At 53.5% G+C, this 16362-nt stretch overlaps 1 protein-coding gene across 1 annotated transcript; it reads right to left on the bottom strand.

Annotated features, from left to right (window-relative positions):
- Positions 1 to 7811: 7811 nt before the first annotated feature.
- On the bottom strand, positions 7812 to 14274 carry LOC133344319 (uncharacterized). Its single transcript, XM_061554421.1, has 2 exons — positions 12845 to 14274; positions 7812 to 8073 (listed from the first exon to the last, which is right to left on the bottom strand). The coding sequence occupies exons 1-2, from the start codon at positions 14117 to 14119 to the stop codon at positions 8062 to 8064; spliced, it is 1287 nt and encodes a 428-aa protein (XP_061410405.1). The 5' UTR covers positions 14120 to 14274; the 3' UTR covers positions 7812 to 8061.
- Positions 14275 to 16362: the final 2088 nt, after the last annotated feature.

The raw sequence follows: 16362 nt of genomic DNA, 5'->3' as shown, positions 1-16362 counted from the left end.
GCGCACGGCTCGCTCACGCTCGCCGCTCCTGCGCGTCGCTGGCAGACGGCGTGCGAGGAGACAGCCACCGGCCCGCCACGTGGCCGCTGGCGTTCCGGAGGCGCGAGACGTGGTCCCACTTCCAGACTCCACACACTGACCCCGAGCCCCTTCCTGCTTCGCCTTATAACCCCTCACCTACGTCAAAAAGCCCCGCCTATAGCCATGCCCCCTTACGAACCTTCTCGGTGTTTACCAGGGGCGGTTTCTTCATTAGGGCGATTGGGCAACGCACCACCAAAGTGTGAAAGGGACTTTTTCAATCACATTCAAAATCTCATTCAACCAGAGTTACGCGAGGCGTCACTGTGCCTCTGGATATAGTCCAATCAGCGTCATGTCACGTTCTGTGAAGTACCGCCTCTTTTTGGGCGATTTCACTCTGGCTGAGAATCGCCCAGAGTGTTCCCATAGACTTACATTCAACGATGTTTTTTTCGAACGGCGGGCGCTCCAATGCATTCTCTATGGCTTCCGGGAGGGCTCGCACTAACGTGCTCACGTCATCATACGTAAGCACGTTTCAGTCAACAATATTATTTGTCGCCACCTAGTGGAATCTTTAATAAAGTAAACCGAGTGGATTGTAATAATAGTGAGTATAGAAACAAACAAGGAGATGTATTGTAAGAGTCACTTTATTTTGCATTAATATTAAAGTAGTGAAGTTGCCTTTACATGCTTAAGCTGTTAATTTATCCATTGCATGGGTGGACCTTATCCTTATCAATCATCCAGACATTTGCCCTCCCTGAGAGATTTTGCAGGAGCCGCCACTGGTGTTTACCCACAAGTACCCTTGAGCTCCGCCCTTGAACTTTGGCCCAATTGATCGCATCCATCTGATTGGCTAATGGCTAAAGCGGCGGAGCCAATCCCACCGATCGGGGACCGTCGGTGAGCTCTCGTATTACATTAGCATCGAACTGTTAACGGTCTAATGCTGTTGATGGTTACACATGGGTCTTTGAGGAGGAATGTCAAAGCCAGGAGGAGTTTGTTCTGGACCTCCGGGTTCCATTTTGTTTGCCAGCAGCGTTCTTCCGGATCTGGAAGAGATTCTGGGATGGTGACAGCAGCAGCAGTAGTGCGATCCCAGAAGGGGTGCGATCTGGACTTGAGTCGGCGATCTGGACTTGAGTCGGCGGCGAGGTACATGTTTGAGGTCTTCGTTGATGGGTATGTGGTCGTCTTTGGCAAGAAAACGTGGAAACTCCCTTGCAGTTTGCATGTCTCTGTGGATAGAGACGTCTCTGTCCTCAGCAAATTCTGATGATCGATCTGCAACCTGTTGGCCAAAGAGCGCACATTCTTTTGACAGGAAAACAATATACAGTGTAGTTAAAATCAAATACCTAAGTATTTGATGACTCTAAGCAACACCTTTATATGCCTAGGTGAGATAAATAATGAAATTGATGTCACAACACTAAACCTTACGATAAAAAGCACTGTCATGGATTATGCATTTCAAGGGGGGGTGGGGAGCTTTGACGGCAAATAAAACAAATGACGTGTTGTGGCGTTTCGTTACATTGCGCAAGTTACGTCACGCCATGATAAAGTGACCAAAAGAAAGCTCAAGCTGCAGTGGTCGCATGACTTCTGATATGTGTATCTTCCAATGCCGTTGGCATAGTCATCCTAACGTGACTAATCACAAATTGCAGCTTGTTCAACACCCCGCTGAGTAATTTGTTTGCTTAGTGTTTAAACACGTCATTCTGAGTCAGCAAAACTTGGATTCGCGGCAAGCGAAATCTGGCATCAGCATTAAAGTAATGGAACTAGCATCCAACCATAAACTCTTCCACACGATACTGTCTGTGACAGATCATCATCAGCGACGGTCAATCTACTGCTGGATGAATGCCTCCCCAAGCTGCTGCCACCTCTCCAGATCCAGCGATACAACAAACCATCCAGCACCTGAAATTATTTAATCGCTCCATCTCCTAGGGTCGACATCCTCCCAGCTGTGTTCCATTCCTTTGGGCACCGCAGTTAATTTTTCTTGACCATCGTCAGCTCCTCCACGCTGACTCGATGTCTTGGAAAAGGTGGGTGTACCCACACTTTACCCCAACAATATAAAAACTGCGCGTTCTCTCTCCCGAAGCCCTCCCGGTGCCAGCAGACCTCGACATTGGCATCGAGCCTTTATAACGTAGTGCCAGTCGCGAGAATAGAATCCCACCACTCGCGACCTGCCGAACGACCGTGCACTGCTGGGTGGATAGAGACGGTGGGGGCGGGGGAGTTAAGAAACTTGATAAAAATTAAAGATGCCGCCCCAGAAGATGGAATCGAACCTGAGACTCTAGATTGCAAGTCCAATGACGGTTACGCCACCGCGGCAGGTCCCTTGGTTTCTGAGTTAAATAGGTGAAGCTATCGTGTTTATTGCTCTAGACATTTATAGCAAACTTTGTGACCATGTTTTTAAGCAATTATTTTCACGTGGTGACCAGTAATGGTGAAAACACCTTCAAAAAGTCGAGTGGGGAGGCTAAGCAGATTCTTGGGAGAAGCAGCAGCAACAATCTTCGTGCACAAGTCGCCTCAACTATATTTTAAACTAATAGTATTTTATTTACCAGGTAAAGCGCACTGAACTATGTAGCACTTTTTAAGAAGCGACCTGGCCACAAATGATATAATGTGGAAATGTATAGCAGCCGAGTAATCTAAACACATGTTTCTAAATGTGGAGGGAAAACCCGGAGGACCCGGAAAAAAAATCCACGCGACCACGGGGAGAACACGCAAACTCAACATATACAACAGGCGTCAGGTTCAGCATCCACCCCACGACCTCCTGCATACCCGGCGAGGGAGATACCATCTCATCACCGCGGTGCTCTCAATCGTATCCACATTTTAATCACGCGTTTCAAAACAACCAGTCCTGTACCAGTCCTGTACAGTGCACATACGAACGATACGATCATACAGGCGTCGGGTGTAATCTCCTGCCCCAATAAGGGCGCTGCGGTGGCTCAATGAGGGGACAGGGAGAGGCAGGGGATGAACATCTCCCACTTTGGGGAAAAATCACCACACCTCGAGGGTGGAACTTCGTGAACTTTTATCTCCTTACCAGCCGTGCTAACCAGTCTGGTGATAAATATGTGGCCGTGAAGAGGAACACCATCGCGATTGGTGACGTTTGGGACAATGACCCTCCTCCTACATAGCACATGAGGCAGTGTTGTTGAGGAATGTGATGTTTTTTATTTGTGCACCACTGCCAATGTAGTTGCAGCGTGACCGGGCTCTTGTCAATTTTTCTCCAAAACGAATTGAACCGCGTTTCATAAGTGCTTGAGTCACAAGTCTAATTCTAGTCTTACGACAGGCTTCAATGTGGCTTCTTTGTAAAAAACAACCCCAATCTGAGTGTGGTTAATTATTATTGCGTGTATGGTTACTGGTGGAATGCACTGTCTTTAGACCCTGGGTGGTTTTCCACCGTTGGCAGTGAAGTGCAAAAGACACATGAAGGACGCGTCTCACTGCAATGTGGATAACCAGACCATACCGCTTTCCCGTCTCTGTCTCCCCACATACTGAGGGTATTTTCTTACACAACTGATTGGCCACAGGGCTTTATTACTTCGTGTTATCCATTAGTCTGCTTTGAACCAGGACTCCCATCTAAGAGAGGGTCCTTGCCTATAAGCATCTGGCGGTTCACTATCATTAGTTCACGCAAGCCTGATTGCTGTAGAGACACTGAATATTAATACAAGTCTTCATATTCTGGGGTGTTTTCGGTAAAGTCACGTAGGTAAAAAAATGTAATTAAAATTAATAAAAGTAAAATAAATAAAACATCACGACGTTTCGGAGGCAACACAAGCTTCCGTCTTCAGGTGGAACCGTCACAGCACGCTTGCTGTATCAAGTAAATGAGAAATTCCAAAATTCCAAGAGATCCGACCCCGTATATATACTGGTTGAGGGGGGAGGAGCTAGGGCACACCCCTGGATAGGAGTTTTTATGGTAAGGTTGGTGCGGCTGAAGCTACGGCTAGTCTACATAACAAAGGACTGCGCCTTTGTTATGTAGACTGGCTGAGAGGGGGGGTACCAGAGTTGTTAAAGTGCGGCTGTTGCTAATGCGACTGAGCCACTGCTATTTAGATAGTAAAAGCAAAAAAGCCGGTCAGGAAGAAACAGCCTCCTGCTATGTTGCTTGGTGGGTAAAACTTAAAGCAGGAAACCAGCGTGTGAAAAAAAACCCCCAAGAATATGAATCCTTGCAGTCACGAAAGCTTCAAATCTAGAATTAATACAAGTCCACAGTTGGCTTGTATTAATTTAATGCTGCTGAAATTATGCACTCATAAGGTTGTGTTGGTTGACAGGATGCGTGTAAAAAGACACTGCTAATTTGTGTGGAGAGGCGACTATGTGCAGGAGGCAAACTGCCTGCATATTATGTTGCTAAGCATATACTGCACAGCAATGCTCAAGGTTAGTGTGTTATGTAACTGTTGTTTTTTGACGAACGATGCACTTAATTATTATTAAATTCACAGCTATTTGGATTGCCTCTCTCTGTTAAACATCTGTTTAGATTCGCGGACCTGCCTCCAAATCCACGGGCATCTCCCGTCTGTGTGGGGATTTTTATTTTTAAACACACGAGGTTTCGCAGCCGCTTAGTAAATCCACGCGTGGTGTTCCGGGGTCAGGCTGCTGCGCTTGTTGAGCGCCTCCACCACTGAGGTGCGGCGGCCGTCTTCTCTCTCGTCAACTCATTCAGGCGCGCCCGCAACAATGCGATGTGAAAGCCTGGAGAGGAAACTGAATACTGAGCACGTGGCTCCACGTGGGCAACGCGACGTGGGAGAACCACAGCCTTCACCTGACAAAACCTGATTCTCGCTGCTTCGTTCAGAACGCGCCGCCCACGGCACTAGCCCGCTTTTGTTTGTCATCTTCAGCTAAACAATGTTTGAATGCTGCTCTTTCTGCTGCTGCCCATGTATGCACCGAAACACAAACGTCAAGGTGGGCGGTGAGACGTGGCCTAGCCTGAGCGCGTTAGCCACAGGCTGCCCTGGTTAATACTGTATGGTGGGTATATTAACCGTAAATACTATGGGCTCATCTGCTTCACACAGGGCGGCCACTGGGGGCCCCCTTCGAATGGTTGACATGAGATGCCATGTAAGGCACTTTTAGTTGCTGAGGAATGTATTTGTATGTCTGTATCTGTATGTTGAACTTCTTTCGCACCGTACGTAGCCAACCGTGCTAATCGGAGGTGCGGGGGGGAGGATAACAAACTAAACACTTCATTTATTCATGAGTGGGGAGCCTCTATCTCGGAGCAGTAAACCCGATTCTGGCTCAACCCGGCGTGGCTTCCAAGATCCGACGAGATATAGGCGACCGCATTCTGGGTGATTGTCATTGGCGATTCATAACAACAGAACATGATATATTTAAACACAAATTTGGAGAAATAAATGTACAAATATAAACAGAGAAAGCAATAATCAGCGCAGATTCACTGACATCCTGCTGTCATAACCAATAACAATGAACAGGAAATTATTGAAGAGCTCCACAAAGAAGCAGCCGTCCTCAGGTGACGGCTGCATACGTTGTGGCCGAAACGTCGTGAGAATTATTTCATTATGTTTTATTTTTTATTATTTTATTACTTCCCTTCTACGTGACTTTACCGAAAGAACCAAGAAGATGAATCCTTGCAGTCACGAAAGCTTTAAATCGAAAAAAAAGAATACGAAGTATAAAATGCGAGAAAAACAAAAGTATAATGCACAACACAATTGAAACACTAAAATGTGGAGGAGGGACGCATCTGGAAACCCGTGAGACTAAATACCCCCAGGGCAATCAATGGAGATGGCCCACGACCTTGATTAAACAGAGACGCCCGACAGCAGTTGAGTGCTTTATTTAGAGTAGATTGGATCGGAATTAGAATCTTTATTCAAACAACCCCTTAAAACTATTTTCATTTGACCAGGTATAGCCCACTGAGCTATATACTGTAACTCTTTTTCAAAAGCGACCTGGCTATCACAAATGATACCTCAACAAAGTGGCTGATCGTGTGTATAAAAGCAGCCAAATACTCTAAACGCGTGTTGATTATGAATGTGGAGAGGAAAAACCGGAGGACCGGGAGAAAAATCCACGTGACCACGGGGAGAGAGACGCAAACTCCAAATACAGCATACAACAGGCGTCAAGATTGGGATCGAATCCACGACCTCCTGTATACCAGGCGAGGTAGTTAACACAAGGCTGTAATTATAATATATTGGGGGGGGGGGAGGGGGGAAGGATGTGTCTATTATTAAAATATGCTCAATATTCATAATCAACGTTTTTGGGTTTAGATTGCGTTATTTATAAATGTGTCGTAACCCTCCACCACCTGACACGGCCAATCAGTAAAAAAGTGTCACGTTGACAAAAGACAAATTAGTTCACTGCTTTAGCCCACCGGTGTGTTGAAGCGCGAAACCACAACATTTGCAATTTGAGTACGACGTTTCGCTGGTAATTGCATCCAAAAGACAAATTAGTTCACTGCTTTAGCCCACCGGTGTGTTGAAGCGCGAAACCACAACATTTGCAATTTGAGTACGACGTTTCGCTGGTAATTGCATCCAGCATCAATTACCAGCGAAACGTCGTACTCAAATTGTAAATGTTGTGGTTTCGCGCTTCAACACACCGGTGGGCTAAAGCAGTGAACTAATTTGTCTTTTGTCAACGTGACACTTTTTTACTGATTGGCCGTATCGGGTGGTGGAGGGTTACGACACATTTATAAATAACGCGATCTAAACCCAAAAACGTTGATTATGAATAATATTGGTCGCGAAAGCCTACGTGTTAAACTATGCTCAATATATTGCTATAAACAATATTAAAAAAATAAAATTGCTATGCTATGTAAATAAAAATAACAATTTGCCAAACCTTGGCCACAATATCTGGACTTGTCTTCATATAACAATGCATAGGTTTCTGTTCATATGAATGTGGTTATGGTTGTACTATATTAATCCCTAATCTCTGCCATTACATACAATGAAACAAGAAAAGGTAAAAAAAGAAAAAAAGGAGCAATGTAATACAATACACAATAGTGTATTGTATTACATTGTAAAAAATAAATAAAAAGTCCATCCCATGTGTTAGTGATTTTTTTATATTTAGGCAGGAAATGTCAGGAAATTAGTTTTCAAATTAATTTTTTTTTGGGAAGACGACCCCTAGACCCCCTGGAATATTTGGTCTCCCCCAATGTTGACTCCATGGCTACGGGCTTGAGTTAACATCTCGCCATCGTGAGGAATCTGATGAGCTATGAAGCTCTTTATCATAGACATCCAGTTGGGGCGGCTCAGAAAGTTACATTAATAAACAATTAAAAAACACGATAGGGGTGCAAAGTATATGAAAGGTAAGCCAGTCACTTATTACTACTGTAAAGTAGGAGCCGACACCAGATTGCAGGGGTCTCGTCCTTTATTCTTTTCCTTCCATCCACACCTGTCCCCCAGCCGTCCCAATCTCGTTCCCGCCAAAGGCCCCTTCTTCCCGCCCGTTCTCTCCTTATATCTCTTCGATCACCCCTCCCACTAACCCATCTATTGGTGGGAATCCTTCCCCTGACACCCCTACATCACCCCCCCCCCCGGAGAAAAAAATAACCGTCCTCGGTTCTGCCTCCCCCATGGACCATTTAAATCTCCCCATGCCTCCCCCCACTGACAGTGACGACAGCCCTTACCCCCCCCACAACCATACAATGCAACATAACACAACGAAATCAATTGCGCGGCCTGCCCAGGTCTCCAGCCAGCATCCCGTAACAGCCCGGACATCCACAGGCAGCAGATGACCGTGGCGGCCCCCTCCTTCGAAGGCCCTCTCGTCGCGGTCCCTGGTTCGGTGGTGCTGGTGTCGCCTTGCCCGGCGCCGCTGTCTCTCCGGCCCCCGCTCGTGCCGCCGCTCCGTCAGGCCTCACATGGGGTGCTGTAGGTGACAAGGGAACACAGGGCACCGAACCCCCTGCCGGTCGGTGCGTGGTGGTCGGCGACCTTGGCCTGGGTAGGGATGATGATGATGTTGGCAGTGATGTTGGTGGTGATGTTGGTGAAGATGACGGTGGAGAGATGTATGGCTTAAGGCGGGTGGGGTGTACAAACCATCGTCGCTTACCCAGTTGGACCTGGACGCACTGCGGTCGGAGTGCTTTAATGACCTCGACCGGCCCTTTCCAGGGTCGGTGCAGCTTTGGTGAGAGGCCAACCGGCACCTGAGGACAGTGTAGCCATGCCTGGTCCCCGACTTTGAAGGGCTTGGCTGTCACTGTCCTCTCCCGTATCCGTACATTACTCTCTTGGCTCGTGGCCGATGCGGCCTCGGCTGCTTGGCGGGCCTCTCTCAAATAAATGAGGGAGGTCTTTAGTGCCTTCGGCCATGCGTCGGCTCTTGCGGGAATGTCCGTCAACTGCACCTCAATAGGCGGAACGGGATCCCGTCCGTACATCAGGAAAAACGGCGAGAACCCCGTCGCCGCGTGTGGGGCCACCCTGTACGCCGCTAAGACAGATGGAATGTGGAGGTCCCAGTCGGAATGGTTTTCGTCCACCACTTGGGACAGCATGGCCGCTATGGTGCGGTTAAGCCGCTCTACCATCCCATCGGTCTGGGGATGATACGGAGATGTTCGGACCTTTTTAGTGCCCAGGATAGAGCAGACGTCCTTCAATAGCTGTGAGGAGAAATTCCTGCCCTGATCCGTGAGCAACCGCTCCGGTGCCCCCTTATCAAGGACATAGCCTCCCACGAAGGCATCGGCGATGGTCTGTGCCGTTTGGTCCGGGAGGGCCCACGCCATCGGCCACCTCGTGCAGTACTCGACTCCGACCAACAGGTATTTATTTCCCCGTGGCGTGACCGGCAGTGGTCCCAGGATGTCCAACGCAACCAATTCGTTGACCCTGGTCACCGTGATGGGCTGTAGGGGCGCCCGGCTTACCCGGGGTGGCGGCTTTCGCCGCGCACATTCGACGCAGGTAGCGACCCATCGATGCACATCAGCGGTCATACCTGGCCAAAAGTACCGACTCTGTAATGTGTACAGTGTCTTCCGCCCCGCCAGGTGCAGCAGCTGGCGGCCGTGTACGTCCATAACCAATTGTTGACGCAGCGACTCCGGAACTACCAGGCATCGTCGGCGCCCTGTCGGGTCCCATCGCATGAGGAGGTCCTCCCATACGATGTACTCCTCCCCCCCTGCCTCTGCTGAGGCGCGTAGCGTTCGCAGTGGGGCTTCCTCCAGCTGTAGCCGTCGCCAATCGTCCAAGGTCAGCCCCAGGTCGTGGTCGGTCAGCTGGACCTCACCCTGTGCGTCCTCCGCCGTGCGTACGGGAGCGATGACTGTCCCCTCCGGCCTCGCCTCCTTGCAGCGTGCCCCGCCTGTGGTGCATGCACAAGGGCCCTGGGGCGCCAGTCGGGACAATGCGTCTGCGTTGGCATGTCTGGTCCCTTTGCGATGCACTACTTGGTACCTGTACTCCTGCAGGCGCTCTATCCATCTGGCCAGCTGGCCCGAAGGCTGGTCGATGCGGAGCGAATACTGCAAGGCCGCGTGGTCAGTGCGGACCGTAAATTTGCGACCATACAGGTAGGGTCGAAATTGCTGCACGAAGTGAACGACTGCCAGGAGTTCCCTACGTGTGACGCAGTAGCGCTGCTCCGCTGATGAAAGCACGCGACTACCATAGGCGATAACCACCTCGCGACCCTGCTGGACTTGCGACAAAACACTGCCGATGCCCACATCGCTGGCGTCCGTGTCCAGGATAAAGGGGAGGCCAAAATCCGGAAAAGCCAATGGTGGTGCATCTGTCAGACGTGAGCGCAGCTGCTGGAATGCCTCTTCCTCCAGAGGGCCCCAATAAAACCTCTGGTTCTTCGCCGTCAACACGTGCAAGGGCTTGGCAATGGTTGCGAAGTTGGGTACGAACCGGCGGTAATAAGAAACGAAACCCACAAACCGGCGTACCTCTGGAACCGTTGTGGGAACAGCCCAGGCCCTCACGCAGGCCGTCTTTTCCGGGTCTGTAGCCACTCCAGACTCACTGACGACGTGGCCCAAGTAGCGTACCGACGACTGCATAAGGTGGCACTTCGACGGCTTGAGCTTCAAGTTCGCGTTCCGGAACCGCAGGAATACCTGACGTAATCGGTCAATGTGTTCCTCGAATGATCGGCTGAAGACAATGACGTCATCCAGGTAGATGAGGCACGTTTCCCATTGGAGGCCTGCTAAGGCCAACTCCATTATGCGTTGGAACGTCGCCGGCGCAGTCTGGAGGCCCATAGGCAGGCAGTTGAACTCGAACAGGCCCTGTGGTGTCCGGAACGCTGTTTTAGGCCGGGAGTCCGCGTCTAGTGGGACCTGCCAGAACCCGGACAATAAATCCAGCGTACTGAAAAATTTTGCTCCCGCCAGTGCATCCAATGAGTCGTCAATACGTGGTAGGGGATATGCGTCGGCCAGCGTGACGGCATTGAGGCGTCGGAAGTCCACACAGAATCTCAGTGACCCGTCTGACTTCTTGACTAGGACCACCGGTGCCCCCCAGGGACTCGAGGATGGAGAAATTATGTCGGCCCGCAGCATCTCCTGCACCGCTTGTTGAATGTGCCCTTTTTCCATTGGGCTCATTCTATATGTGTTTTGGCGCAGGGGTGCGGCATCTCCCGTGTTAATGTGGTGCTGCGACAGATTTGTGCGCCCTAGGTCGAACGGTCCCCGGCTGAACACGTCCGAGAACTCATGCAATAATGAGTGCAGCTGCTGTTTCTGGTCGGGCGGCAATCCCGGCTCAGGCCCCGCCAGCTGGTCCATCCACGATTCGGCCCCTCTGTCCTCGGACTGGCTGATGCTGCCTACAAGCTCGGGCTTTGTCCCTGGGGCTCCTTGTGACAAGGGACTAACGTGGGCCAGAACTGTTCCCTCCTGCACCGTCGCTGTTCTATCGGAGATGTTCAGCACCTGAATGAACAGATGCTGGTTCCTCTGTACAATAGTTTCGGCCCCCACCAGCGCATGGCGATCCATGGCAGCTGATGCCGGAGACACCAGGATGGGTGAGTCTGGTCGGGCTGTCACGAGGGGAGACCGATATTGCAGCGGAATCAGCATCTGGGCTGCCGGGGGAATGGAGACAGACTTACTGACCAGAGCCTGCACGTAGGGTACTCCCCGGCTGGCTCCCTCCGCCTTTAGGAAATGGAGATGCGTTCCCTGGACTTCCACCCGCCCATTGGCCAGATCGATTTTCATTGGCATCCGCCTCAGAAAGTCCGTCCCCAACAGGCAGGGTACGGGCAATGTTGCGGAGACAAGGATGGGTCCTGCTACCGAAAGCTGCCCAATCTGTATCGGGGCTTCAACCTGGCCCAGGAAGCCCATGCTGCCTCCATTTGCTGCAATGAACGTTGTCTTGACGGGGACTAAAGGTCGGATTTTATCCGGCAGCATCTCGTGCATGGTGCTCGAGATGATCGTGGCTGATGCCCCCGTATCAACCAAGATACGTGCCGACACTCCCGCGATTTCACCGACCAGGACCGAGGTTCCTGACGTGGCCGCTACCACCCGCCTTGCCAGCTTCCTCCATTGTGTGGCTGAGTCCGGCCACTGACCAGGCGGCGTCTCGTTATCCTGTGGTGCATGGTGAAATGATGGGGGATGGATGTGAATGGACTGAAGATGGGGTTCCTCCCTTTGGAGTGCGTCGCAGCAGGGTGAACGCGCCCTTGTTACATAGTGTGGGCTTACCCCTGGGTTGCGGGCTGGGCTCTCTGTGTGGTGCAAATTGCCCCCCTTTGGTGACGTAGGATGGGCCCCCCTTGTGGTGTGGGGGGCCCCCCCCATTGTAGGGGGCAGTGGGGACTGGGGGGTGGGCCTTCCCGTGAGCCCCTCCCTTCTCCCCTCCCTTCCCTTTGTCACGGGGGCATGGTCCCCCTGGTTCCGTCTCAATCTGCCGCAAAGCGGTGGTGAGGCGGCCCGTGGAACTGCTTCAGGGCGCACTGTCAATCTTGTGGGCTGCCTCCGCCCCCGGGCCGTTGCCCCTGGCAACTCGCCGGCGTCGCAGGCAATTGGTGACGTCACGCCCGCCGGCGACGTCACGCTCGCCCGCGACGTCACGCCCGCCCGCGACGTCACGCCCGCCCGGGACGTCACGCCCGCCCGCGACGTCACGCCCGCCCGCGACGTCACGCCCGCCCGGGACGTCACGCCCGCCCGCGACGTCACGCCCGCCGGTGAAACCACGCCCGCCCGCGACGTCACCTCCGCCCGCGACGTCACCTCCGCCCGCGACGTCACCTCCGCCCGCGACGTCACGTCCGCCCGCGACGTCCCTTCCGGCCCCGGCGCGACTCCCGACGCGGTCTCCGGCCCCGGCGCGACTCCCGACGCGGTCTCCGGCCTCGGCGCGATCCCCGACGTGATCCGCGACACCACTCCTGGCCGCGACGTCACTCCCGGATGCAACGTCACGTCCGTTCGCGACGCCACTCCGGGTCGCGACGCCACCCCTGGTCGCGACGCAATCCCAGGCCCCGGCGCTATCCCCGGCGCGATTCCCTTCCCCCGACCCGGACAATGGGGACCGGGGAACGACACCGACGGCGCCCACCCCGAGGAGACTCCCGGTAAGTTCGCGGCGTCGGAATTATAATTGCTCGGCCCGACCGAGAGGCCGGGCAGGACGGCGTCACTCGCCTGGATCCTGTCGGCGTTCGGCCCCGGCGGGTTCCAGGTAACGTTGGCGGCCTCCGGCTCTGTGCGGCACCCCCTCGCCACATGCCCCTCTCGACCACAACGGTGGCAGACCCACGGGGCGTTCCGTCGGGGGGGCTCGGCGCGATGTTGTAGAGGCGGCTGCCAGCGACGCGGCGGTTGGTCGCGCCCCTGGTCCCTCTGCTCCGCCAGTCCCCGGATCGCCGCGTACACCTCCCGTAGCGATGGCTCCGTCTCAGACGTCGGGGGTCCGTCCCCAGCTGCTCCACAGGCAGCCTGTGGCGACGGTGCAGGTTCGGCGGTTGGTGTCGCTGGACCCAGTAGTGCCGCGGCAACGGCTCGGCTGTTCCCCCCCGCCGCGCCAGCTACCGGGCCCACGGGTGGCGCCCGGCCCATGACCTGCTCGTGGGCTTGGATGGTCCGGGCAGCCCACAGCGAGGTGCGTTCCCCCGGCGTCACCACGGGCATTACAACGCCGGCGCGGCAAGCGTAGGCGATGAGGTGCTCGACCACGAGATCCTCGAGCGCTTCTTCAGCCAGGCGAGGGAAAGCTCTCCTCGCCAACACGAGCAGTGCACCCCTGTAGGATAAAGGGGATTCTTTAGCCCCTCGCTGGCGATCCTGGAACCGTTTAAAGGCCCCTTCCGCCGGGCAATAGATCTCCCCCAAAGCCTCGTAGGCCGCCTGTAGCGTGGTCTTGCTGTGCGAGGGAAGGGAGGTGTAAGAGGCGAGTGCTTCCTTGCCCAGAACGGATGGCAGCGCTCGTAGTGCCTCTTCGTCTGTCCACTCGAGAGCGTGGAAGGCAGCCTCGAATCGGCGGACAAACTCCTCCCAGTCTTCTTCCTCAGCCACGAACTTGTCGACGGGCCCCAGCCGACGCGGCCGTCCGGCCACCTGCTCTCCCTGTTGGGTGGTTAGCCCTGGGGGTTTTGGCGGGACCGGCGGCGGCTGGCGTGACGAGGTTGGTTGCCCGGCCGGCTGGTCGGCCTCCGGGTCCCGTGGCCTCTCCTCCCGTAGTACGCGTGGGGGTGGGGGTCCCGGTGCTGGCGGGTCCCCCATAGGGAGCCTCTGTAGGAGCTCCTGGAGTGCCCTCTCCACGCGGGCCATGCGGTCCTCCATGGTGTCCTCCAGGCGATCCGGGCCCCCTGCTGCTGCTTCTGATAGCAGGCCCCCTTGTTGCCCGGGATGGGAAGGATCCCCGGCCCCTGCTTCCTCCTCCCTTGGCTCTTTCCCGCGGGGATTTTTCTTTGTAGCCATGAGATCCCACCGCTGCCACCAGATGTAAAGTAGGAGCCGACACCAGATTGCAGGGGTCTCGTCCTTTATTCTTTTCCTTCCATCCACACCTGTCCCCCAGCCGTCCCAATCTCGTTCCCGCCAAAGGCCCCTTCTTCCCGCCCGTTCTCTCCTTATATCTCTTCGATCACCCCTCCCACTAACCCATCTATTGGTGGGAATCCTTCCCCTGACACCCCTACACTACTATAATGAGCCAAGAATGTGTCCCGCGCGTGATGTCACTCCACATGAGGCTCACCCCCCCCCCCCCACGTGATGTCACTACACATGAGGCTCCCCCGCGTGATGTCACTCCACATGAGGCTCCCCCACGTGACGTCACTCCCGCGTGATGTCACTCCACATGAGGCTCCCCCACGTGACGTCACTCCACATGAGGCTCCCCCACGTGACGTCACTCCACATGAGGCTCACCCTCCCCCCCCCACGTAATGTCACTCCACATGAGGCTCCTCCGCGTGATGTCACTCCACATGAGGCTCCCCCACGTGACGTCACTCCACATGAGGCTCACCCTCCCCCCCCACGTGATGTCACTCCACATGAGGCTCCCCCGCGTGACGTCACTCCACATGAGGCCCACCCCCTCATTAATATTCATGAGTGGGTGGATTTTTACACGAACGCAGAGGAAGGTCGAGTTGAATTAAACACATTCCTGCGGAGGGAGCTGGTAGGAACGTTGGGTTGCTCGGTCAATGGCCAGGGTAAACGGCGGCGTGGTGTATTCCGCAAATATGCCCGACTGTGAGGGTGGGCACAAGCCGACGTTGAGTTTAAGGGCACCACGGGGTGACCAGCCCCTCCCCACCCAGCCCCACCCCTCCCACCCATCCCCTCCCCACCCAGCCCAGCTCCACCCCTCCCACCCCCCACCCAGCCCCACCCTCCCCACCCAGCTCCTCCCCACCCAGCCCCACCCAGCCCCTCTCCACCCAGCCCCTCCCTCCCCACCCACCCCCTCCTGCACGACGGACGGACACAATAATCCCTTGTGGGCTGGTGTAACCAGGAGGTTCCTACCAGTATAACATGATGCAATTCATATCATGTATGAAGCAATACCAGGTTCAGATTGCATCATTCATTGTTTTGCTCAAAAATAAATTACTGTCCAAAACCAGTCATAGATGTATTCATAGATCCAGTCAAAGATGTATTTTAGTAATTTCTGGTGTAAATTGAGACCCCTTCCCTTTATAACTCACTTATCCTCCGCCATTACCAAGTTAAGGGTTGTATATACTGACCCAGTAGCATATCTTGAAAACTAGAGCCAATCAACAATTGTAAGCATCATTTTCATTCTCAGTGACCCAGAATTAAAGTTTGACTACATTTATTTCGGAAGCATTTTGGCTGTAGACCAGTGAAATTACAACTAGCTTCATCAGGCAGGCGACAGCCAGATTTGTGAAGTCTACTTGTTTCGTTCCTTAGAGGCGTAGTTGTGATGACACCACTTAAACTGACGCTATTTGGCCTCCTCTGGCACACCGGCCTGACGTCTTGGCAGGGGTACCCACGCTTTACCTCGCCAAACGATACTTGTGGTGCACCCTCGCGCTAAGGGGGAACAATTAAAGTGATCCATTGTGTCAACTACCGCGCCACATGCAGGCTGTAGCTTCCAGGGCTGGCTTATCCGGTAGTTCAGCATTGTTTCAGTCAAACATGACTGCTGATGGGACACTACATTGGCGATACTCGTCCAGAGATTGCTTAAATCAATGCACTCACAGACTTCCGTGTGTGTGGCTGATGGAATGGCCAAGTCGAGGCCTTAAGCCAGTGGTGGAAATTCAACATTCCTATGGCGGGGACGAGTCTCTACATGGGACCGCCACTGTTGACTTTCCCACGCAAGGTGGTACTCATTTATATATATATATCGATCCTGAAGGGATGATGGGCTGAGATAACTCCCCAGGCAGGATAACTTTAAGTAGGCTGGACTCTGCCCCATCAACGGAGCCTCGCCCTCCAACACAATACTGGGAGTGGATGATATTTCACGGCAGTCTCACGGCGTCATGGTGTGTGTGGGTCCTGGAATGTGAACAAATGTGACGTCGACGCACACGCCCCGCTACGAACAACATCACCATTAACCACAACATCATCATCAATCCCCCCTCACCAGCATCACCAAGACAACAACACCATCATCATCACCAATCCCCCCTCACCATCATCACACC

The sequence above is a fragment of the Lethenteron reissneri genome, chromosome 19 (genome assembly GCF_015708825.2).
Source record: "Lethenteron reissneri isolate LAM-NWPU_2019-01 chromosome 19, ASM1570882v1, whole genome shotgun sequence".
NCBI lineage: Eukaryota > Metazoa > Chordata > Hyperoartia > Petromyzontiformes > Petromyzontidae > Lethenteron > Lethenteron reissneri.
The sequence above is the reverse complement of the archived record's forward strand: the minus strand, read 5'-3'. Positions and strand labels throughout refer to the sequence as shown.